Here is a 26,056-nt window from a genome sequence, read left to right as displayed (position 1 = left end):
AAGAGTGCTTGAACAGGCCAGGCACAGTGGCTCACACCTGTAATCCCAACATTTTGGGAGGCTGAGGCGGGCAGATCACTTGAGCTCAGGAGTTCAACACCAGCCTGGCCAACAAGGCAAAACCCTGTCTCTACTAAAAATACAAATATTAGCCGGGTGTGGTGGTGGTGGCACACGCCTGTAATCCCAGCTACTCGGGAGGCTGTGGTAGGAGAATCGCTTGAACCTGGGAAGCGGAGGTTGCAGTGAGCCAAGATCATCCCGCTGCACTCCAGCCTGGGTGAGAGAACAAGGCTCTGTCTCAAAAAAAAAAAAAAAAAAAAAAGAGTTCTTTGAACAACCCTGGGTTAACTTCAAATCTCTTTTCATTCATCCTAAAAAAAATAGTACTTTTATGAGTGAAATAAGATATTCTGCCCACACAGTAGTGACCAAAAAAACTTTATTAGCTTAGTCTCCACCCTTTTAAATGTACTCTAGGTACAAAATAAACATTATACACATATAAGATCAGTCTTTCCAACTTTAGAATGTATAGATAAGAATGACAATTTTTAAATAAAATACTTTAGTCACAGTCACACAAAACTACCTTCTAAGGAAAACTGTCCAGTGAAGCCGTTAAATTTGTGCTTTCAGATATGAAGAATTAAACTTAAAATGCATTCATTCTTCTTTTAATGAAAAATAACCTACGCTTGGAAACAGCATAAGCGTTGCTATGGTAGTCTAGCTCCTAAATAAAAATGTGGACTGAGTTACAGTTTACTGTAATAACCTACCTAAGAAGCCTTTGAAAATTCGCAATCGATCAAAGTATTTACATAAATTCAAGCCTTTTACTTAGGACGAAAGGTAACACAGTTCTTTAACCTCTTTTAAAAGGAACTTTGAAATTAAACCTTATGGTCACAACTTTCATTCAAAAATGTTGCTTAAATATCAAATTTCTCTTCACAGACGCTATGTCCATTTTCTTCATAATCTTCTCTTGTTACCACCATATCTTCAAAATCATCATTCTCTGATATCAATTTTCCACCTTCCCAGGCGTAAGTAATAGGGCTGAAAATAAAGGTATAAGTGAACCCAGATGATTTTACAGGAAAACTGAAATGCCTGAAACAGAAATTACTATTAGGTTGGTGCAAAAGTAATTTGTGTTTTTTGCCATTAAAATGTGGCAAGCTCTACCCAACCCAACAGAAAATCATTTAAGGTACAGAAATAAGCATACATTTCATATGAATAGAGCAACCCAAAAAGGAAAGGAACCTTGTTCACCACTACAAAATAGTAAATGTTCCTTTTTCCCTATGTCCTGAATTTATGGACCCTCTAACTCTAAAGAAAAAACAAGAATATAAGCAAAAGATCAAAAGATGCCTAAAAGGAAAAACTGTCATACTGAGTCTAAATTCTGTATGTGGCAAAGATATGTCATCTCAATAATTCTCATAGCAACCCATAAAATAGCTATTACTCCCACTTTCTTTCTTTTTTTTTTTGAGACGGAGTCTCACTCTGTCACCCAGGCTGGAGTGCAGTGGTGCCATCTCAGCTCACTGCAACCTCCGCCTCCCAGGTTCAAGCGTTTCTCCTGCTTCAGCCTCCCAAGTAGCTGGGACTACAGGCACATGCCACCACACATGGCTAATTTTTTTGTATTTTTAGTAGAGGTGGGGTTTCACCATGTTGGCCAGGCCAGTCTCAAACTCCTAACCTCAGCTGATCCACACACCTCGGCCTCCCAAAGTGCTGGGATTATAGTCATGAGCCACCACACCCAGCCTACTCCCACTTTCTAGATTTGAAAAATGAGGCTCAGAGAAGTTAAGTCTGGAACTAGAATTTAGGCTGGAACTAGGATTTAACTCAGAACTGTTTTCACAGTCTGTGCTTTTGCTGCTACACTTTGTTGCCTCTAATAAACGAAACAGAAAACATAGTGTATGATAAACAATTATGTGGGAAGATACAGACAATAGGTAAGATTAGAGCAGGTAAAACATCTAGTTTGGTTTTGCTATCTACAACCAAGGTTATACTTTGTGTTATGACTCAATTCTATTTCTACTGTTCTTTTTCCCCAGTTTAGAGTTTCAAATCCGAAAAAGGTAAAGAAAAAAGTTAAATTAATGTTTTCTAGCCAAGTGTGGTGGCATATACCTGTAGTCCTAGCTACTTAGGAGGCTGAGGCAGGAGGATTGCTTGAACCCAGGAGTTCAAAGTTGCAGTGAGCTATGATCACACAAGTGGCAGAGGGAGACTTTGTCTCTATTAAAACAAAGGTCGGTTATGGTGGCTCACACCTGTAATCCCAGCACTTTGGTAGGTCGAGGTGGGAGGACTGCTTGAGCCCAGGAGTTCAAGACCAGCCTGAGCAATATAGCAAGATCCCATCTCTACCAAAAATTTTAAAAATTAGCCAGGCATGGTGGCGCATGCATGCAGTCCCAGCTACATGGAAGGCTGTGGTGAAAGGATCACCTGAGTCCAGAGGTGAAGGGTGCAGTGAGCCGTGATCACACCACTGCACTCCAGCCTGGTAACAGAGTGAGACTCTGTCTCAAAAAAAAAAAAAACCCAAAGCCAGGCGCAGTAGCTCACACCTGTAATCTAAGCACTTTGGCAGGCCAAGGCGGGCAGATCACAAGGTCAGGAGTTTGAGACCCGCCTGGCCAACATGGTGAAACCCCGTCTCTACTAAAAATACAAAAATTAGCCGGGCATGATGGCGTGTACCTGTAGTCCCAGCTATTCAGGAGGCTGAGGCAGGAGAATCACTTGAACCCGGGAGGTGGAAGTTGTGATGAGCCGAGATTGTGCCACTGCACTACAGCCTGGGCAACAGAGTGAGACTCCATTTCAAAAAATAAAAAAAAATTTTAAAAACCCCCCAAAACCCAACTTGGCTGGGCTAAGGCAGAAGATTACTGAGCCCAGGAGTTGGAGGACAGCTTGGGTGAAACAGTGAGACTCCGTCTCTACAGAAAAAGAAAAGGTTTTCTTTTCTTTCTTTTTTCCTTCTTTTTTTTTAGAGACAGGGTCAAACACTGTTGCCCAGGCTGGAGTGCAGTGACGCAATCCTAACTGACTGTAACCTCAAACTCCTGGACTCAAGTGATCTCCCTACCTTGGCCACCCGAAGTGGTAGAATTACAGGTGTGAGCCACCAAACCTGGCCAATAAATATTTTATTGAATTTATTGTATTTGCATTAAGCTTTTATAAAAATAGATTTATATATAAATATACACATATATTTATACGTATATAAAAGCAGTGGATGCACAACAAAAATTTATTTAATAAAATAATAAGACCTATTTCTGTGGATCCCTTGGCCTGTAATCTGTACATGCAAGATAAAAAGCCAATATGCTTTATACTTTTTTTTTTTTTTTTTTTTTTGAGACGGAGTCTTGCTCTATCACCCAGGCTGGAGTGCAGTGGCCCGATCTCGGCTCACTGCAAGCTCCGCCTCCCGGGTTCACGCCATTCTCCTGCCTCAGCCTCTCCGAGTAGCTGGGACTACAGGCGCCCGCCACCACGCCCGGCTAATTTTTTTGTATTTTTAGTAGAGACGGGGTTTCACTGTGGTCTCGATCTCCTGACCTCGTGATCCGCCCGCCTCGGCCTCCCAAAGTGCTGGGATTACAAGCGTGAGCCACCGCGCCCGGCCTAATATGCTTTATACTCTTAAGAACATATGAACATTAGTGGTGATAAAAATCATCCCAATATTTTTAAATTGTTTTTTCATTTATCTCATAGCTATAAAAGAAAGTGATACCAATGAGGGCCTTCTATTAACTTCTGTTGATTTTGGAAAATTCTACTTTAGCTTTAAAACAAAACTCTAGAATTAAGAGTCAGGTATGTGGGGTCTTGTTTGCAACTCTGCCACTAACACTAGGGGTGAGTTTTTTAGACATATATTTTGGATAAGAAGTCCTCACTCAAGGTAAGAAAACTGGGTTTTAATCTGATCATTGCTATTAACTCAACATAAGGCATTTGCCAACTCATGAGCCCTTGTTTCTTTATTTACAAAGTAAGAATATAGAATAGGATGATATATAAGCCCTTAGAGCTGTAAAATTCTACCTTCGTTTTTTTGGTTTTTTTTGCAGGGGGGTTTGTTTGTTTTTGAGACAGAGTCTTGCTCTGTCACCTAGGCTAGCATACAGTGGTGCAATCTTAGCTCACACCAACCTCCACCTCCTGGGTTCAAATGATCCTCCTACCTCAGCCTCCTGAGTAGCTGGGATTACAGGTGCACACCAGCACATCCGGCTAATTTTTTGTAGAGACAGGGCTTCACCATGTTGCCCAGGCTGGTCTCAAACTCCTGAGCTCAAGTGATCTGCCTGCCTCAGCCTCCCAAAGTGCTGGGATTACAGGCGAGAGCCACTGCGCCTGGCCCTACCTTAGTTTATTTTAACCACTAAAGGGGAAGTGATGATATGCACTTTTTCTCATATAACACTGTACAGGGTACACATAAAACAGTTTTGAATTTTAAAAACCTCATTAGTAAAAGTCATTTAAAGGAGAATTTTAAAAATTCTAAAACAATTTATGAATTGATAAAACTTATCACAATGGTTCAATTATTCAATTTCTATTCCTGACAGAAACTGTCAAGAAATAATACATCTCAGATAAATCATATAGACAATAACCTGATTGCTTTGCCTATAAAAATCTCTTAGGACCAAGGCTGATTTACTACATGGGAGTAATCACCCCATATACTTAATTGAGCACCCATTGTGTACGAAACATTATGGTTTGCACTTTACATACTTCCATTTAATTTAGTGAAATGTAAGGTTTATCATTTCAATTTTTGAAAGAAGAAAAATGAATATTCACTAGGTGAAATGAACCTGCCACCGTGGGAGAGCCAGGTTTTAAACTCAAGTCAACAGACCACCTTTTCTACATGCGGGCTTCCATGTTTCATTTCTATATAAAACAACACTTACTTTTCAGGCAGCACGACAGAAACATCATAATCTGTTGGAGTAAGACATCGAACTTCTGAGTAAACCCGATCCCTAAATCCTGGGAAAAGGGAATTTCCTCCTGTCAAGACAATGTTCTTAAAAAAATGTGGCTGCATTTCTTTAAAAGAAGAAAAGGAGAAGGAAAGGAAAAAAGGCATTAGAAAATCTGTTTACTTTTCTGGAAAGATGTGGATGAGGGATCAGATAAGAAGCAATTAGGGATTATAGTTACTGGTGGGAAACCAAATAAATTTTCAGGTCCATTCTAAGATTTGTAATGAGGTCATAGTTTATACAAATAAAGACATGAAACAGTGAAATATGACCTCATAGATCTTTAAAAGAAAAACCTAAGGTGAGGGCAGTAACCTACTGGCTACTGTACACTCACGTAAGCCATATATAAATGAGTGACACTGTAGTAAAAAAAAGTTGGTAATTATAATTATTCTTCTTTAAAATTATAATTATTCTTCTTTAAAATGGAGGAGGGGTGGTTTTTGTTGTAGGCTGAGACTGTGAGCTACCATAAGGATGAAAAGGAGGTCTTTCATGACATTGGAACTTACAAGCCCAAATCTCCACATTATCTCATTGAGGCAAACATGTACGTTGTGCAATACTTACCTTTGATAGTTAAAAACACTCATAAACTATGTTTAAAGAAGGGATCTAAGTATGAACACTCATTAAAGTTACATGATAGCAAATGTTAAGTATTAAAAGCCTTCAAAACACCACTGGAAAATCCATCAGGAATTAATAGGTATGGGCCGTCCCACCTAACGTTTCTGTTCAGTAAAACAAGGGCAGAGTTTCCTTATATTGACCTTGAGTCTCACTCTGCCATGACATTAAAGCAGTGTAGTACAAAATGTTGTACACATCATGACTGCAACTTTATATAAAATGTGAAATATGAAAATAGCTGTGAAATAATTATGTATGGATAGCATTATGTTTTTCTTTTTTTTTTAATGAGAGGAAAGCACGTGGCCTGTGCTAGATTTTCTCCAATGCCTACTTCTTGCGAACCAGGGAGATAGTAAAGTACCCTAAAACTCTGGAACGTTATTTACTTAAGGCATGTTTCGAGAGAATCCAGAAATCACTATGAAGCACCATATTCCAATCTCTTTAAAATTAATCCTGTATGTTACTCTAAATATAACAGAAAGAATAAGTCAGTCTACCAATAGCTGAAAACCATTAAATTGTTAAATTATAAATTTCTGTACAGATCTGGGTTAAATTAAAACTTTCCTAAAATGGATATGACAATTTAATACTCATGGAGAGATACATTTCTTCAAGTTTAAATGGACCATAATGATTTTTCCTCTATCAAATTTATAATCACAAAAAAAGATAAAAGAAAAAAACATAATCAAAGGTGAATCAAGAATTATGTAAATGCATTATGGGATCTACAAATCTCTGCAAATAAAACAGACTCACCAATTTGCCTGAAATTATTTAGAAGAAACAGGGTTCACAGGGCTTATGATGTTTTTAAAACAATTATAATTCTTTAGTATTTTACTCTATTTATGTACCTTCAGGTAGATTTTGAATGGAATAGACAATAGCTTCTGGAATTCCCATTTCTTGAATGCCTATATCAGAAGGATTAAAGAGTATTTCTGGAACAGCAAATCTCTCATTGGCCAAACGAAGAATTTGTTCCCCAGATTTGTATTTTCCACTCAACACCATCTCTTCCCTTGGCTTAAAGAAAAGATTAAAAGTTTAAGTTACATTATCTAGCTCACATGACAAATAATAATTAGTAATATGCAATAACATATATGCAATAATAGATTAATAATGTTCTTGGAAGTTTCAGGATTCTCAAAATTTAGAATGTGTGGCTGCCTTTACTGTTGCCAAAATCACACAAAACACAACTAAATAATTCCTGACGCTAATATGGCTGTTCCTTCAAAGATAATTTGGTAGCTTTATTCCACGCACTTTAAAATACAAAGAGGGCCAGGTGCCCTGGCTCATGCCTGTAATCCCAACACTTTGGGAGGTTAAGGCAGATGGATCACTTGAGCCCCGGAGTTCAAGACAGCCTGGGAAACATAGCGAGACTCCCGTCTCTTAAAAAACAACAACAACAAAAAAATATTAAAATACAAAGAAGAAAAGGAGGAGAGACAAGAGAGAACTTCATAATCTACCTATAATGGTACAATGATTCTAGTTTCTAGGGAACAAAGAACACATTCTAAATAAAAAACATTTATTATGTCTTGTGTTTCTAGTACTGTCTACTTTCACTCCACTAATTTAGGTGTTTACTGGATATGTGGCTCTATTCTATTAGGATTCCCCATTTCCCTTCTGTAAAGAGCCTACATCTCTACATTTCTTTGATATGTATTCAATCTCTATTCAAAATTAGTTTCCAAATGATGTAAACAAGTCCATGGTCCTTATCCTTGAAGTTACCTTATAATGCTAACTTTATATGAGGCCTATGTATAACAAACTTTAAACAACCATGACTCATATTTTCTTGTTATTTATTTTCTGCTAACCCACCCATTCTGTGAGCTGTAGTGCTGAGGGGGCTGCAAAAATAATCTCCTTCCACAATATTCTAAATCATTAAAATAATGGTTCCTCTCAATTTTACAACCATCAGCTTTCCTAGATTCGGGTAAAAACACTCATTTCATTTGACTTGTAAATGCAGTTGTCCTCCCATAAAAGGATAGGTCCCTTAATATAATCAACCATCTACTCTCTATTCAGATTTCAGCTTCCTGAGAGGTTTTTTCTGCTTCCCAAATAAAAAGATCCTTCACTATTCTCTATCACCCTATATTATCCTTCATAGCTTATATTGTTCACCATCACGTATCCACTAACTAGCATAAAAAAGTACCTGGCACACAGTAGATACTCAATGAATTCTTCAATAATAGTAAGCAAGACAGCAACATGTCATTCATTAAACATATTACATACATTATCCCACTGTACTCTCATATAACCCTGTAACACGGGCATATTTTCCTTTTAAATTAATGATGCAATTGGGCACTGCAAGGCTACATTACTTGTTCGAGGTCATTCATATCATAATCCAAAGCACATACAAAATATTCCTTCCATGATACTACCACTCATAACCTGGATATAAATGGTTAGATGTTGATCATTTGGGAATTCCATGCTCAAAACATTATTCTAAAACAAAAAATATCCTGAAAATTACACAATATTCACAAATACTCCAGGAAGAACAGAAAACTATAAATCACTTTTAACCCAGAAAACTATAAATCACTTTTAACTCAAAATATTGTTATATAGTAACAAAGAGAAGAATATTATGCCTTATAAACGTATTCTTCCTTCTCAAGCAGAATGGAAAATATTTTCTATGAATTTACAAATTCATTAAATTCTAGCCATTCACTGACTTGAGTTTAAGGGATATAACTCGTTTTGTCAACATTCAAAATAAGCTGAGATAGTTGCAGACTTAGGAATTTCAGTTGACAAAACATTAGAGGGTATCTAGTTTATAGCCCTGATTGACAGAAGAGGATCATGTGACTTATTCTGGATTAAATGACTAACTAGGGGAGACAGCCAGAACTACATATCCTCGTTAAATGTTAGCACTAAAGCCGTTACCCATTAACAAGTAATCTGGAGGCTGGGCACATTGGCTCACGCCTATAATCCCAGCACTTTGGAGGCCAAAGCGGGAGGATCACTTGAGCCCAGGAGTTGAGGCTAGCCTGGGCAACATAGATGAGCGTGGTACCTCATCTCTACAAATAACTTTTTAAAAACTTAGTCAGGCGTGGTGGTGACCATCTGTGGTCCCAGCTACTTGGGAGGCTAAGGTGGGAGGATCACTTGAGCCTGAGAGGTCAACGCTGCAGTGAGCTGTGATCACACCACTGTGCTCCAGCCTGGGCTATAGAATGAGACCCCGTCTCAAAACAAACAAAAAGTTAGTTCCAGTACAATTAAAGAAATGAATAGTGTATGTTATACTGGCTCTGCAGAAAGTGGTAATCCATGATGAGGACGATTTTCTCAATTTAGGTCAGTCAAATTCATTATACATTAGTAGGCTTCCTCTTTCTGATAAGAAAGAAAACTGGAATTTCTATTGGTTGTTATCTGTAATGATATTATGGGCCTATTTTTATTGCTATTGTTACTACCATTAGTGCTAGAAAATCAAGTATGTAACTTCCCCCAACTACTTAAAAATATTCTTGAAATTATCAAAGTTCAAGTATTAACAAAATCCTAGGAATAAAGGCTCTCAAATAAGTATTTATTTTAATCAAGTATTAAAATCAAAACAATATAAAAAATTCCAATATATAAAATATAACTGTTTCTAAATCTTTAAAAAATTAAGATGATTTAACACAGACTCTGAATAAGGTATACATTTTAACGAAATCGACAAAGATTAAACCATTCTTTCTACAATAAACATTTGCTGTAACACTGTATCATCTGCCAAAAGCCCAGTTCCAACTGACTTTGTCCACTCATCTGCTATTAAAATACACATTATATATGAAAATCAGCAACAGAGTGTATCCTGAGTAAATGAAGCCCACATAGTCCATAACCAGATTCTGTTCACAAGGTCAAAGGCCAATAAAAAACTTTATATGGCTTCTGCCTTTTCTAAAGATGAGTAAAGTTATGGTCAACTGGGAGAATAACCACACCTCTACTGGCTTATTGCATAAGGTACTCACTTGAAAAACATGGCTTATGATTTGGCAAGGAAGAAACTGGCAGAGTTTAGAAGAAAATGCCCAATAAACAAATAGGTTGTCATTTGCAGGGAAGGAGAGTTTTTCTAAAAAGAAAGATTTCCTAGTTGACTATCCAATCATCTGGAAGAGGTTTTAAGTTTTCAAACTTATGAAATAAGCAATTCTAGGAAGAGGAACTGAGAACATGGATACAGGTTTTGTTTTGTTTTGAAGTGCCCCAAGAGATTCCAATGATCAGTCAGATTTGAGGAGACTGGAAATCACTGAGACTTTACTCAGATCCATCTCTGTAGAAATCAGGATTACTTTACCCCTATTAACCCTACAGAGTACCATAAAATTTCCACAAGCTATCAGCTATAAAATATGACGATGATCAAATGTGCCTAGTAAGAAACAGGTTTGGTATTTAAATGTTTGGGGCAGTTTTTCTTGTCTTGTAAAGAAGTAAAAAAATACACCTTCCATATCCTAGCCAGGACTTGGGCTTCCAGTTTTTCTCTACCTGATACATGCCCAGGCAACCTTATCCCATCATCTATCTCAATTCCCATTTCTGAAAGCCAGCCTAGGTCCTTTCATAAGGATCTGTTTCATTTTTTGTTTTTTGTTTCTTTTGTTTTTAAAGAGACAGGATCTGGCTCTGTTGCCCAGCTCTGGAGTGCAGTGAAATGATCATAGTTCACTGTAACCTCGAATTCATGGGCATAAGCAATCCTCCCACCTCGGCCTCCTGAGTAGCTAGAACTACAGGTGTGTGACACCATGCCCAGCTAATTTTAATTTTTTTTTTTTGTAGAGACAGGGTCTCATTTTGTTGCTGAGGCTGGTCTCAAACAATCCTCCCACTTCAGCCTCCCAAAATGCTGGGATTATAGGTAGGTGTGTGCCACCACACACAGGCACAAGGATCTGTTTCTAAGAACATAAAAGGATGATTTCAGTTTTATAAGGCCCCAAGTAGTCTCTGAACTCTGATTCATATTTCACCTCAATAATCTGGCCCAAAAAAATTCACTTTTGTTTTCAGGCATACTAAGTATAAATAATTATATAACCCATGTATTCACCAACCAGCTTAACGTAACTTTACAGATAAGCTGACACTCCCCTAATTTGGTGTTTTATCATTCACATACATAGTTTTTTATACTTTTACTTCATATTTAAGTATACCTTAATAACATATTATTATTCTCACCAAAAAGAGAACATATATTATTCTGCATAGGCTAAAAGTGTACATAGCTTTCTAAAATGTGCTTTTCTATGAAAATCAGATTTCTGAGATTTATCCATGCTGTTTATATAAGCTCTACTTGATTTCACTACTGCTTATTATTTTACTATATGAACATATCAAAAATTAATCTCCTTCCATTAGTGGATATTTAGGCAGGTCTCAATTTTTCATTATTTTAAAGTACACTGCAATGAATATTATCATAAATGTCTCCTTGTGCAAATGTGCTTATGTTTCTGACCAAAGATTTTTAACTTCCCAACAGTCTTCATCAAGTTGGTAACCAGAAATGCAAATTCTACATTTACCTAAACACAGAAGTAATTTTATCTGAGCTGATCAAAGATAAATAGAAATTATTTTGACATCCATGATAAACTGCTTCTCAACACTTTGAAACGCCATTGGATTTTGCCCTTTTCTAATCGAATCATACCAGACCAAACAGAAGTAGAATTTGGCCCTAGTCAGCTATGTCAATAATTTTCACAATAGGAAAATAACCAATTTCTAACTCAATTTAAACTAATGTTAACTAAACAAAAATGGGTTAGCCATAATATACATAATGATACTGTTTATCTCCAGATTTGCCCTATGTGCTATCTTTTGGCTGATAGTTCTTTTTCTAAATAAATTTACTAAGAAATTTATTAATCAAATTTCACTTTTGCCAGGTGAAATGGCCAGCAGGAAGGTAGTAATCAACAACTCTCGAAGGGCCAGGAGCTGTGGCTCACGCCTGTAATCCCAACACCTAGGAGCCAAGGCAGGAGGATCATTTGAGCCCAGGAGTTCGAGTTCAGCCTAGGCAACACTGTAGGACCCCACCTCTACAAAAAATACAAATATGAGCCAGGCGTGGTGGCACATGCCTGCAGTCGCAGCAACTCTGGAGGCTGAGACAGGAAGATCACTTGGGCTTAGGAGGTCAAGGCTATAGTGAGTGCTGTGATCGCACCATTGCATCTAGCCTGGGTGACAGAGTGAGATGTTGTCTCAAAAAAAACCAAAAAAACAAAACAAACAAAAGAAAAGCAACTCTCCAAGGCCCTGCCAATCCCAACTAGATGTGAAATTCTGTTTTTTGTTTTTTTTTTTGAGACAGAGTCTCGCTGTGTTGCCCAGGCTGGAGCGCAGTGGTGTGATCTCAGCTCACTGCAACCTCCACCTCCCGGGTTCAAGTGATTCTCCTGCCTCAGCCTCCCAAGTAGCTGGAGGCACCTGCCACCACACCCGGCTAATTTTTTTTGTATTTTTAGTAGAGACGGGGTTTCACTATGTTGGCCAGGCTGGTTTTGAACTCCTGACCTCGTGATCCACCTGCCTCAGCCTCCCAAAGTGCTGGGATTACAGGTGTGAGCCACCACGCCTGGCCTAAATGAAATTCTTTTCAAATCTAACTGAAGTGATCACTTGAAATATCACTGATTTTTTTTTTTTAATTTTATAATAGAGACAGGGGCTTGCTTTGTTGCCCAGGCCAGTCTCTTAACTCCCATCTTAGCCTCCCCAAGTGCTAGGATTATAGATATGAGCCGCAGCAACCAACCATTGATGGTTTTTAAAAATTACCTTACAAAAGCCCTTTTTAATTGTACTGAAGTCAGGCAAGACATAGTCTATCATTACTGTATTTTCTTCTCCTTTCAACCTGGAAAACAAAATTGAGATTTATGAAATATTCTAATTATGTGTAACATACCCCAACAATCTACTTTCCAATTCTTAGATTGTCATTATACATACTTTGCAATATCCATGTCTCTATAAAAATCCTGAGACACATAGCATACATCTTCTTTCACTTGATTAATCACATGTGTTTCATCCATAACATGTAGCTGCCTAACAGAAATAAAAGTTGTAAAATTTGAAATAGAAACAATTAAATATAATTTATAATTATTTGAAATTTTTTTCTGGAATTAAATTTTCAGGCAACCGATTTTTTGAAATTTTAAATTCTTGAACGTGTAAAATAATTCTAACTTTATGGAATACTGTCACTTCCATTAATTTCCACACTATTCCTCTGAGGGTAGGTATTAGTCTAGTTTATAGGTAAGGAAACTGAAAATAAACATGTTAAGTGGGGTTTATCTAACTAAAGAGCAAACATCCCCCCGCAAACCATTCTGAATAGAATCTTGCTACAGTGCCTTAACTCTATGCACTTTCTTTTCTGATTATATTAAGTATTGTTGAGTCAGCACACAGTACCAAGCACATACAAGCTGTTCAATAAATGTTTGACTGAGGATGAAGCTTAAACATTGGCTTATATAGAAATAAAGATGTTTAAAAATAAACAAAAACTTTTCCACCTCCCAAAGTGCTGGGATTACAGATGCGAGCCACTGCACCTGGCCATAATTATTTTTAATGAAAAAATTGCTAAATGTATGGCATGACTGGGTGTGGCCATCCCAGTATTCATTCTCCCACCAGTAGCTTTAAAACATATATGTATATATTTTAAGCTGACATGTAATAATTATACTTATTTCTCAGGTACACAGTGATGTTTTGCTGGGAGCTGTGGCTATGCCTGTAATCCCAGCACTTTGGAAGGCTGAGGCAGGAGGACAGCTTAAACCCACGAGTTTAAGGCCAGCTTGGGCAACATAGTGAGAACCTGTTTCTACAAAAAAATACAAAAATTAGCCAGATGTGGTAGCACATGCCTGTGGTCCCAGCTACCTGGGAGGCTGAGGCAGGATAATTTCTTGAGCCTAGGAGTTGAGGATGCAATGAATCATGAACACACCACTGCACTCCAGCCTGGGTGACAAAGCAAGACCCTGTCTCAAAATCAAAAAGAAACCCACACAGTGCATCAGATCAGGGTAACTAGAATATTCATCATCTTCAACACATCCATTTTTGTGTATTGGTAACACTCAATATCCTCATTCTAGTTATCTGAGACTGTAACATTCTTGCCAAGCTCAGGGGTGCGAAGTGCAGGTCAGTAATCCCAGCTACTCCGGGAGGCTGAGATGGGAGATCTTTTGAGCCCGGGAGATCTTTTGAGCCCAGGAGTTTGAGACCAGCATGGGCAACACTGTGAGACCCTGCCTCAAATAACAATAATAGTAATAATAAAATTGTAAAAAGAAAACAAACAAAAAGAAACTAACATTCTTCAGATAACAAACATATAGCGATGGAAAGCCAATCAGTGGTTGCCAAGGGTCAGCAACACAGTGGGGGAGCAAATATAAAGGAGTAGGGCACATAGGGGAGCAAAGGGATCCTGATGGTATGACATCATCCAAAGTTAATGTAACAAGAAATTGAGATTTAAGAATTCTACTTATGTGTTAAACACAATAAAATTAAAAATAGTAGCATAAGTTATGTTAATGTACAACATTTACAATTTTTTTTTTTTTTTTGAGAGAGAGTCTCACTTTGTCACCCAGGCTGCAGTGAAGTGGCGTGATCTTGGCTCACTGCAACCTCCACCTCCTGGTTCAAATGATTCTCATGCTTCAGCCTCCTGAGTAGCTGGGATTACAGCTGTGCACCACCACACCTGGCTAATTTTTGTATTTTTAGTAGAGGTGGGGTTTCGCCATGTTGCCCAGGCTGGTCTCGAACTCCTGGCCTCAAGTGATGCACCCACCTCAGCCTCCCAATGTGCTGGGATTACAGACGTGAGTCACAATGCCTGGCCTTAAAAGTAAGGAATAATCTTAAATTACTTTAAAAGGTTCCTCCCCAGAGCCCCATCCTCCCAAAGAATCAAAGCTAAGCATCACCTGTAAGATATGATCTCCTTTAGATGATTGGTTAAGAGTTTTCCTCCCACATTTATCCTGAAAGGGGAGAACTCAAATTTAATTATTGCACATTATCATTCTGTTTAATCTTTAGAAACAACATGAAAATTAAATGCAACTCACCGAATAATTGCTTCTTTTTTCTTTTTACTTCTACAATAAGGAACTATATGTGTAAAGGAATATCCACTATCAACAATGATACAGCATAATTCAGAAGGATTATCTCGGAAATATCTATGTGCACTGAGAGCCCCAGCTATTTAAAAAAAGATAAAAAAGAGAACAAAAATATAACACTAATTTAAAGCAATTAAAAAGGTAGAAAAGAAAAGCACCAAGCCAAAAATGCTCCCTTTAATTACAGGAAAAATGTTAATTTATAATACTATTCATAACTGTCAAAAGATCTTTATAGTGTTTATACTTTAAAACACCACACTTACATGGTAAACATAATAAAATATGGTATCCGTTTTTAAGGGTAAATATTCACTCCATAGTTTAAAAGAATTACTACAACAGCAGCTCATTTTTACTGATCATTTATTACATGCCAGACTCTATTCTAAAATCTGTATAATGAGTGTGTGTGTTAATACTCAAAACAACTCCATTTTACAGATGAGGAATCTGAAGCTCAGAGAAGTTAAGTAATGTGCTCAAAGTCACACAGTTAGGAAGTACCAGAGCCAAGATTCAAACCTAGGCAGTGTGTCTTTAGAGCAGGGTTCTCAACCTCAGCACTACTGACATTGGGGGTTGGATAACTCCTTGTTGTAGAGGGCTTTCCTATGTGTTGTAGGATGTTTAACAGCATCTTGGCCTCTACCCATGAGATGCCAGTAGCACCTTCCCAGTGGTAACGATCATGGCTCACTGCAACCTCCACCTCCCAGGCTCAAGTGATCCTCTTGCCTCAGCCTCTTCAGTAGCTGGGACTATACACATGCACCACCATGCCTGGTTAATTTTTTAATTTTTCTTTTGTAGAGATGGAGTCTCACTATGTTGACCACCTAGCCTAAAGTGGTCCTGCTGCCTTGGCCTCCCAAAGTTCTGCGATTATAGGCATGAGCCACTGCACCTGGTTGAGATTGTGCCCTTAACCACTGCCCATACTGCTGCTTATATGGACTTAAATTCTGAAAGTTAAATATTTAAATACTTTCATTGTACCCAACCATGTCATGTAATCTAAGCCTGTAATAAACTTGCTTCTAGATGATATTTACAGATTGTTCTCCCTCAAACTGGCAGCCTGAGCTACTAACATTATTTCAAACAATAAGAATTCAGCCTGGAGCCGTGGCTTACGCCTATAATCCCAGCACTTTGGGAGGCCGAGGTGGGAAGATGACTTGAGTCCAGGAGTTTGAGACCAGCCTGGGCAACAAAATGAGACCCTGTCTCTACAAAAAATAAGTAAATCAGCCAGACATGGCAGCACACACCTGTGGTCCCAGCTACTTGGGAGGCTGAGGCGGTAGGATCCCTTGAGCCCAGGAGGTGGAGGCTGCAGTGAGCCATGTTCGTGCCACCACACTCTAGCCTGGGCAACAGAGCAAGACCCTGACTTAACAAAAACAAACAAACAAACAATAATAATTGCAAATACATAAATGACAGAAAAGATAACTACCTCAGAATCTTTCAGAAATAAGAAATGTGGCCAGTAACTTCATTAGAAATAAATATTAGTAAAAAGATAAAATGAGAGATGTCTGACTATATAATCTCTAAGGGTCCATTTAGTTTTAAGATTCCAAAACTTGCCAGGTGTAGTGGCTCATGCCTGTAATCCCAGCATTTTGGGAGGGCAAAGCGGGTGGATCACTTGAGATCAGGAGTTCAAGACCAGCCTGACCAACATGGTGAAACTCCATCTCTACTAAAAATACAAAATTAGCCAGGCATGGTGGCGAACGCCTGTAATCCCAGCTACTTGGGAGGCTGAGGCAGAAGAATCGCTTGAACCCAGGAGGCGGAGGGTGAGCAGAGATTGCTCCACTGCACGCCAGCCTGGGCAACAAGACCAAAACCCCGTCTCGGAAAAAAAAAAAAAAAAAAAATCCAAGTCTTATTTCCTTCAAATCTAAAAAATGCCACATAGTATTCTGTAACTTTTAGAGTTTCTTTACTTGGTTCATATCCATATTCACGCTTCACATAACTCAATTTCTTTTTTTTTTGGAGACAGGATCTCACTGTGTCACCCAGGCTGGCACGATCACAGCTCACTGCGGCTTCAACCTCCCAGGCTCAAATGATCCAACTGCCTCAGCTTCCTAAGTAGCTGGGACTACAGGTGCGTGTCACCATGCCCAACTAATTTTTCTATTTTTTTGTAGAGACAGGGTTTCACCATGTTGCCCAGGCTGATCTCAAACTCCTAAACTCAAGTGATCTACCCGCCTCAGCCTCCCAAACTGATGGGGTTACAGGTGTTAGCCACTGTGCTAGCCAAGAATGCCACTTAATATTTTGGGACTTTGTGAGTATTACCCTATTCATATCCATAGTCATATAACTCAATTCAGTGAAAACTTGAACTCACCATTTACCCTTAATACTGCTTGAAACTGGTATTCTTCAAATAGAATTTCATTCATTGATTCTTGAATTGAAGTGAAGTTAAAGTATGGTTCAGTGATAATAATATTAGTATCTAAAAAATCAACCTATAGGAGAAAACATTCCAAAATGTTTTATAATTTGTAGTGATAATTAACACTTGTTTTACATGTATAAACAAATTAATTTAATCCTCACAATAATCGTGATAAGTCTTATTACCATCCCCATTTAATAGATGAGCAAATTGAGGCACAGAAAAATTAAATAAGTGACCAAGGTTCATAGAGCTATTTAATGACATAGGTAAGATTTGAATCCAGGGAGTCTAGTTACAGAATCCATGTACTTAACTATTATGCAATTTTACTTCTGTTAGAGGTAGCATTAATAAAATGTTACCAGCCTGGCACAGTGGCTCATACCTGTAATCCCAGCACTTTGGGAGGCTGACGAGGAAGGATTGCTTGAGGCTAGGAATATGAGACCAGCCTGGGCAACATAGCAAGACCCCATCTCTACTAAAAAAAATAATAAATAAAAATTAACGGTGCATGGCGGTGCATGCCTGTAGTCCCGGCTACTTAGAAGGATAAGGTAGGCTAATTGCTTCAGCCTGGGAAATTGAGGCTGCAGTGAGCCATGACTGTGCAACAGAGCAAGACTCTGTCTCTAAAAAATGAAAGAAAATGTTACCATAAAATTGTTTAAAGACAATTATAGAAACATTAACGAACGATACAACAAATATTGGGGCTGTTGTTATGTTTCTAAATGAAAGGTAAACAAGGTCAGGCATGATGGCTCAGCTTGTAATCCCAGCACTTTGGGAGGCTGAGGCAGGCAGATCACCTGAGGTCAGGAGTTCCAGACCAGCCTGGCCAACATGGTGAAACCCCATCTCTACTAAAAATACAAAAAAAAAAAAAAAAAAAGAAAAAGACCTGGGTGTGGTGGCGTGTGCCTGTAATCCCAGCTACTCAGGAGGCCAAGGCAGGAGAATCACTTGAACCCAGGAGGCAGAGGTTGCAGTGAGCTGAGATCGTGCCACTGCACTCCAGCCTAGGCAACAGAGCAAGACTCCACCTCAAAAAAAAAAAAAAAAAAAAAAAAAAAAAAGAAAAAAAAAAGGACAGAACAAGACAAAGACAAAACAAGAGAAAATAGGGCCGGTGCGGTAGCTCACTCCTGGGCGGATCGCTTGAGCCCAGGAGTTTGAGATCAGCCTGGGCAACATGGTGAAACCCCATGTCTATTAAAAAGAAAAGAAAATCATAATAAAAAAAAACTTGCAGATGTTTTATTTATGTATGTATTTATTTATTGAGACATAGTCTCACCCAGGCTGGAATGCAGTAGTGCAATCTCGGCTCACTGCAACCTCCACCTTCCGGGTTCAAGCAATTCTCCTGCCTCAGCCTCCCAAGTAACTAGGACTACAAGTGTGTGTCACCATGCCCAACTAATTTTTGTATTTTTAGTAGAGACGGGGTTTCACCAGTTGGCCAGGCTGGTCTCAAACTCCCGACCTCAAGTGATCCACCCGCCTCAGCCTCCCAAAGTGCTGAGATTACAGGCATGAGATTACAGGCATGAGCCACCTGAGATTACAGGCTTGGCCTGCAGATGTTTTAAATTAAAAAAAAAAAAGGAAAAGGGCAAGATGCTTAAGATATTCAAGTTTATGTAATTCTCTCACACACATTCTTGAAAAGTATTAAAACTTGAACATTTTCTCCTTATACCTATAATCACATTACAGACATTAAAAACACAAAATCCTCTTGTAATATTCACGTAGATATGTAAGCAAAAACGTTTTATTGTGAAAATTAAGATGATATAGTGAATTGATCTAATAATAGAAATCTGAAGTAAAATTCTGAGTTTCATACAGACTATCTTTACTCAACCTCTACTTCAACATGGAAATTTTATTCACTTCCATTTATTATTTATTTTAAAAGTGACTTAAATATGTGCTGAGAACATATTCATAAGTTTATAAATCTTTAAATGTAAATTCGAATTTTTCATTACAATTAAACATGGAAACAGAATTTGAATACATACTCTAATTTGTTACCTGATACATTTCTTTTCCAAAAAGGTAATCCCAAACTTGTCTTTGAACATCCCAGTTCACCAAGTAGCCCTAAAAAATGTTTTTATAAATTTAATTATCAAGAATATTTGAATAATTTTTAAAAATCAAATTCCAAATCACTGATTTGTATCTATGGTTACCATTTCCAGTGTAATGCTGTATGAATTTCTTTTTTTTAATTAAAAAAAATTTTTTTTTATTATACTTTAAATTCTGGGATACATGTGCAGAACGTGCAGGTTTACTACATAGGTATACTGCTGTATGAATTTCAAATCGATTATGTTAGTATGTTTTTCTCCTTTAAAAAGTTAAAAAAAAACGCACAAATGAGCAATAACTAAAATGTCAGAGGTCCAAAAGACACACCAATATATACAGTTGCCTCCCTATACTTATTTTCTTAAATTAATATGTGCATACCACTTAGATTTAATGTAAGTAAAAATCAGTACTCACAATAAGTAACTAAATCATGGTCGTTTATTTTTACCCAAACAATCAAATTTTAATTTGGGTTTAATTAGGTTGTAGTTAAAATTTAAGTTACACACAGCCTTTTACATACAATTAAAATTATCTTTAAATTTAGGTCTACAATGCTAGAAATGAAACATAATTAATTGGATTACCTTTTGGAAAGGAAGGATGTAAAAGAGTCCAGAAGGGTCTTTTATTTCATCTATCTGGTTGGCAGTAAAAGTTTTAAGACGTGCTGTTTTTGACCGGAACTGACAATTAGGAATAACCCTAGAAACAAGGAAACAAATAATTATCCCCTAAATATTTAGTTCCTAAAAACATTTTTACTTCACTACCACTCTTGATGCCAAAAGATTAGTGTATCCTAAGATTGGTATATCCAGTGTTTCTCATTCTGTCTTAAAATAATACCAAAGGCTGGGAGTGGGGGCTCATGCCTATAATCCCAGCACTTTGGGAGCAGGATGATCGCTTGAGACCTGGGGTTCAAGACCAGCCTAGACAACATAGCCAGAACCTGTCTCTACAAAAATAAAAAATAAGGCCGGGCGTGGTGGCTCACGCCTGTAATCCCAGCACTTTGGGAGGCAAAGGCGGGTGGATCACTTGAGGTCAGGAGTTCGAGACCAGCCTGGCCAACAGGGTGAAACCCCATCTCTACTAAAAAAAACACAAAAATTAGCCAGGCATGGTGGCACATGCCTGTAGTCCCAGCCACTAGGGAGGCTGAGGCATAAGAATCACTTGAACCTGAGAGGCGGAGGTTGCAGTGGTCCGAGATCGCACCCCTGCACTCCAGCTTTGGCGACGGGGCAAAACCCAGTCTCAAAACTAATAATAAAATAAAATAGAAAGAGAAAAATACAAAACAGGCAGGCATGGTGATGAGCATCTATATTCCTATCTTCTAGAGGAAGGTTGAGGCAGGAGGATTGCTTGAACGCAGGAGTCTGCAGCTGCAATGAACTGTGATCCCACTACTGCATTCCAGCCTGGGTGTACAGAACAAGGCCCTGTCTCTATTTTAAAATAATAATAACACAAAAATGTCCACCCCCCCATTTTTTTTTAAAGTTCAGTATGTAACAAGTTCTATACTGGATCCTTTCTTTCTCTAATAATCCTCAAGAAATCCTTACAGGTAAGTATTGCTTCTGCCACTGCAGAGACGAAAACCAGTGCTTTGGTAAAGGTCCTAGTCTTTCTGGCTTTAACACAGAAAGTCTTAATACCATTTGGATTAAAATTCACAAGTTAGGCCGGGCGCGGTGGCTCATGCCTGTAATCCCAGCACTTTGGGAGGCTGAGACAGGCGGATCACGAGGTCAGGAGATCGAGACCATCCTGGCTAACATGGTGAAACCCCATCTCTACTAAAAATACAAAAAACTAGCAAGTCTGGTGGCGGGCGCCTGTAGTCCCAGCTACGTGGAAGGCTGAGGCAGGAGAATGGCGTGAACCCAGGAGGCAGAGCTTGCAGTGAGCCAAGATCACACCACTGCATTCCAGCCTGGACAACAGAGCGAGACTGTCTCAAAAAAAAAAAAAAAAAGATTCACAAGTTAAAAATTATGGCCATAAAAATTAAGTTTCCAGCCGGGAGCAGTGGCTCATGCATATAACCCAGCACTTTGGAAGGCTGAGGCGGGCGGATCATGAGGTCAGGAGTTCAAGACCAGCCTGGCCAACATGGTAAAACCCCATCTCTACTAAAAAATATAAAAATTAGCTGGGCATGGTGGTACATGCCCATAATCCCACCTACTGGGGAGGCTGAGGCAGGAGAATTGCTTGAACCCAGGAGGCAGAGGTTGCAGTGAGCAGAGATTGTGCCACTGCACTCCAGCCTGGGCGACAAAGCAAGACTGTCTCAAAAAATAAATAAAGTTCCCATGAAGCCGAAGACCTTCAATCAGCAAGATGCTATAGGGCAGGGGTCCCCAACCGCAGGGCTTGTGGTCCGGTACCTGTCTGTGGTCTGTTGGGAACCAAGCCTTCATAGCAAGAGGTGAGCACCAGGGTGGGAAAGGAGGGTGGGGCCATGAGCATTAACACCTAAATTGCACTTCCTGTCAGATTAGCCATAGCATTAGATTCTCATAGGAGCGCGAACCCTATTTTGAACTGTGCATGCAAGGGATACAGTTTGTGTACTTTTTTTGTGAGAATCTAATACCTGAGAATAGTTTCATTTCAAAACCATCACCCACACTCATACCCCCAACCACACGTTAAAATTGTCTTCCACGAAACCAGTCCTTGGTGCCAAAAAGGTTGGTGACTGCTGTTGCTACAGGGTACAGAAGTAGCAACTTTTTTTTTTTTTTTTTTTTTTTTTTTGAGACTCTCTTTGTCGCCCCAGGCTGGAGTGTAGTGGTGCAATCTCGGCTCACTGCAAGCTCCGCCTCCCAGGCCACGCCATTCTCCTGCCTCAGCCTCCCAGGTAGTTGGGACTACAGGCGCCTGCCACCACGCCTGGCTAATTTTTGTATTTTTACTAGAGACAGAGTTTCACCATGTTAGCCATGACGCTCTCTATCTCCTAACCTCGTGATCCGACCACCTGGGCCTCTTGCTGCTTGCCATGAGCTTACAATCTGGTTTGGAAGACAAACTACAGCCATTATTAATTATACACACATGTATGCATACAAATGTGTCTGTATGTGTATACGAGATGACACTGGGATAATACTGTAAAAAATGTTTTATACCTGCTTATTTCACTTATAATACTGTCAGCATTTTCTCTACATGTCTAAATATTCTTTGAAGACATAAGTTTAAGAAGCTGAATTTGTTATCAGTCTCAGGTTGTATTTTGGTGTATTTAGCCAATATGCTATTCCTGATTATTTAGCTTGCTTCCCATTTTTTTGGCTGCCTGTATACGATGACTATGAATAATACAAAGCACTTCTAATTAATTCTCTAAGTAATAATAGAATTGCTGTGTCATGGCCGGGCGCGGTGGCTCACACCTGTAATCCCAGCACTTTAGGAGGCCGAGGCAGGCAGATCACGAGGTCAGGAATTCCAGACCCGCCTGGCCAATATGGTGAAACCCCGTCTGTACTAAAAATACAAAACTTAGCCAGGGGTGGTGGCGCGCGCCTCTAGTCCCAGCTACTTGGGAGGCTGAGGCATGAGAATGGCTTGAACCTGGGAGGCAGAGGTTGCAGCGAGCCGAGATCGTGCCACTGCACTCCAGCCTGGACAAGAGAGCCAGACTCCCTCTCCAAAAAAAAAAAAAAAGAATTGCTGTGTCAGCTGGGTGTGGTGGCTCACGCCCGTAATACCAGCACTCTGGGAGGCCAACGCAAGTAGACTGCTTGAGGCCAAGGGGCTCGAGACCGGCCTGGCCAACATGGTGAAACCCCGTCTCTACTAAAAATACAAAAACTTCGCCGGGTGTGGTGGTGCACGCCTATAATCCCAGCTACTCTGGAGGCTGAGGCGGGAGGATCACTCGAATTCAGGCTGCAGTGAGCTGAGATCGCACCACTGCAATCCAGCCTCGGTGACAATGATAATGATACACATTGCCAAAACGTTTTCCAGAAAGATTGTAACAATTTACATTCCTACTCAGTTTGATTTCCCTCTTTCATTTCTGTTTCAAAAGAAATGAAAAAGAAGGAAAGGAGGGAGGAAGGAAATAATTTTTTTTAATGCTCTGTTAATTTGATAACGGAAAGGCGTGTCTTTAGCTTTGCTTATTTATTCAAACATATATTTTATGACTATACATGTTATGAATGCCATTGTATTAACAGTACTTCTGTTTAATTGACCTTACCAACTAGGTCGGCCAGTAGGCCAAAGTCTTCAAAGCCTCTAGATCCTAAGACCGTGATTTTTAGACTTTTGGGGGGGTCATAGAACGCTTTGAGAATCTAATGAAACCTATAATCTTGTACCCAGGAAAATCCACATACACCCAAACACGGTGCCCACAGTTTCCAAAGGCTGATGAACTTTACGGACCCTTCCGTCAGGAACGCATCTCTACAAGCCTATTTTCCTTGGCTATTTCCTGTTACGAAATAAAACATAAATCCCACTTCCGGGGCCTCGCAGCCCAAAACTAAAACCAAAATCAATTTCAATTCAAAGCATCACAACCACCCACCCAGCTCCAACCAGGGAATCCCTCTGGCTAAGTCAGGGCCGCGCGGGGGCGTTTGCAGTTCATTGATGTCCGGAGATGAAACGTAGCACATGAAACCACTAGGCGTATATATCTTGTCCCTCGGAGAAAGAAGGCACTTACGACACATTTTCATGGCTGTAACCGATTTTGGCGTTGTAAGCTCCGTTATCCAGCACTAAGGTCGTCATCTCACCACCAACCACACCGCAGCCGCCGTTATTTTCCCTTTCCGACCCCTCTGCTCGAGCTTTTTCCGGTACTCTATGGTTTGTTGGGCGGAGCGTTAGGACGCGCCTCTGGTCACCCTAGCAACGGAGGACGCCGGAAGTCGGAGATGCTAAGCAGCACCGAATGTTAGGGGCTGTGCTTCCAAACTTAACCTGTTTATGTGGTGGCGAGATTTGACTGCTAAGTGCTTTCTCGCTCATTTCGTATTTGTTTTTAACTGCGCAGATTGATTCGCGCAAGTTTTTTCTAATCCCGTAGAGAACCGGCTGCGTGATATGTGTGTGTGTGTGTATGTGTGTATGTGTGTGTCTTCCAATAGCATTCTTCAGACGGTGACATTCTTTGAAGAAAAAAGTGCAAAGCCATACGCAACAAGACGGTTTATCGACTGCCTTGCTGTTGGACTCACATTCATACACTCCTCTTCCCCAGCCCACTTGCTCTTCAGGACGAAGCTGAGTGAGTCTTTCTCATCCAAAAAAGGCTTTTGGGACGGACGCAGTGGCTCACGCCTGTAATCCCAGCATTTTAGGAGACCGAGGCAAGCAGATCACTTGAGGTCAGGAGCTTGAAACCAGCCTGACCAACATGGCGAAACTCCGTCTCTATTAAAAATTCAAAAAGTAGCCGGGCGAGGTGGCGGGCGCCTGTAATCCCAAGTACTCGGCAGGCTGAGGCGGGAGAATTGCTTGAACCCGGGAGGCGGAGGTTGTAGTGAGCCGAGATGGCTCCACTACACTCCAGCCTGGGCGACAGAGCGAGACTCCAGCAGGGCGGGGATTTGGCAGGTGCGGGAGGCAGGACCTGGCTTCCGGGGCGCCGCGGGGGCAACGGCCAGCGGGCGAGGACAACGGCCAGCGGGCGAGGACAACTGCCAACGGGCTTGGAGGGGGGCTGGAAGGGTACTACAAGTTCCAGGCCACTTTGAGCGCCTGAGGGAGGAGCGGGGCGGCGGGGAGGGGGCGCCGCGGGGGCAGGGAGCGCAGCAGCCGCAGCGCGAAGGCGCGGGGGCCAGGGCACAAACGGTTGGCGCGCAGGCAGCCATACCAGGGCAGGAGCCCGGGCAGAGGAGGGCAGCGACGGCGACAGGGAGGCTGCAGAGCCCGGGGCGGGTACCGCGCGGGAACCAGCGCGACTGCGTGGCTACCGCAGCCGTCGGTTCGTGTTGGACGCGCGCCGCTGCTGCCTCTGCTACTTCAAGAACCCCCACGACCCGCTGCCCCTCGGCCACCTGGACATGGCGGAAGAGTGCTTCAGCTACCAGCGCCCCGACGAGGCGGCGGAGCAGCCTGCGCACTTCCAGGTGCCCAGCGCGGGAGCCGCCACGGTGCTCAAGGTGGGACCTCGCGCCCTGCAACCGCCTGGGCGCTTCGGTCGGTGCTCCCTGCCTCGCCTGGGGGCCTGCCCCATCCACCCTCCTTTCTCCAAGGCCTCCTCGCACCCTGCCCACGTCGGCCTTCCTTTCCCCACTTCTCCACATCCCGTCCTCGTTCCTATCTCCTCCCCTCCACCTGGGCTTAGGCCCATGTGGCTGGGGCTACCCAGCCCGGTCTCCTTCCTCAGACACTTTGACCCATTATCTCCCTCTGCCCCTTCCCTCTGACTCCTTTCTAGTGTCCTCTCACCCGCAGCATCCCGTGGATGTCCGGTGCAGCCCTCCCAATCATTCATAACCGTAGGCTTCTGCCCCCGG

General features: G+C 40.6%; 1 protein-coding gene across 2 annotated transcripts; it reads right to left on the bottom strand.

Moving 5' to 3' along the window:
• Nucleotides 1–425: 425 nt before the first annotated feature.
• On the bottom strand, nt 426–24,412 carry ACTR6 (actin related protein 6). 2 transcript variants are annotated; one of them, XM_055240078.2, is made up of 11 exons: nt 24,256–24,412; nt 20,132–20,249; nt 19,479–19,547; nt 17,376–17,499; nt 14,942–15,077; nt 14,798–14,854; nt 12,780–12,878; nt 12,606–12,684; nt 6,572–6,743; nt 4,995–5,133; nt 426–1,065 (listed from the first exon to the last, which is right to left on the bottom strand). In XM_055240078.2, exons 1-11 carry the CDS (start codon nt 24,321–24,323, stop codon nt 936–938), a joined length of 1,191 nt encoding a protein of 396 aa, XP_055096053.1. In that variant the 5' UTR covers nt 24,324–24,412; the 3' UTR covers nt 426–935. The 2 variants fall into 2 exon arrangements, with proteins under 2 accessions (XP_055096053.1, XP_063471247.1); XM_063615177.1 differs by having other exon boundaries at nt 4,995–5,073; nt 24,256–24,393.
• Between the last annotated feature and the right edge of the window lie 1,644 nt (nt 24,413–26,056).

The sequence above is a fragment of the Symphalangus syndactylus genome, chromosome 13 (genome assembly GCF_028878055.3).
Source record: "Symphalangus syndactylus isolate Jambi chromosome 13, NHGRI_mSymSyn1-v2.1_pri, whole genome shotgun sequence".
Taxonomy (NCBI): Eukaryota; Metazoa; Chordata; class Mammalia; order Primates; family Hylobatidae; genus Symphalangus; species Symphalangus syndactylus.
This window is presented reverse-complemented; position numbering and strand designations above follow the sequence as displayed.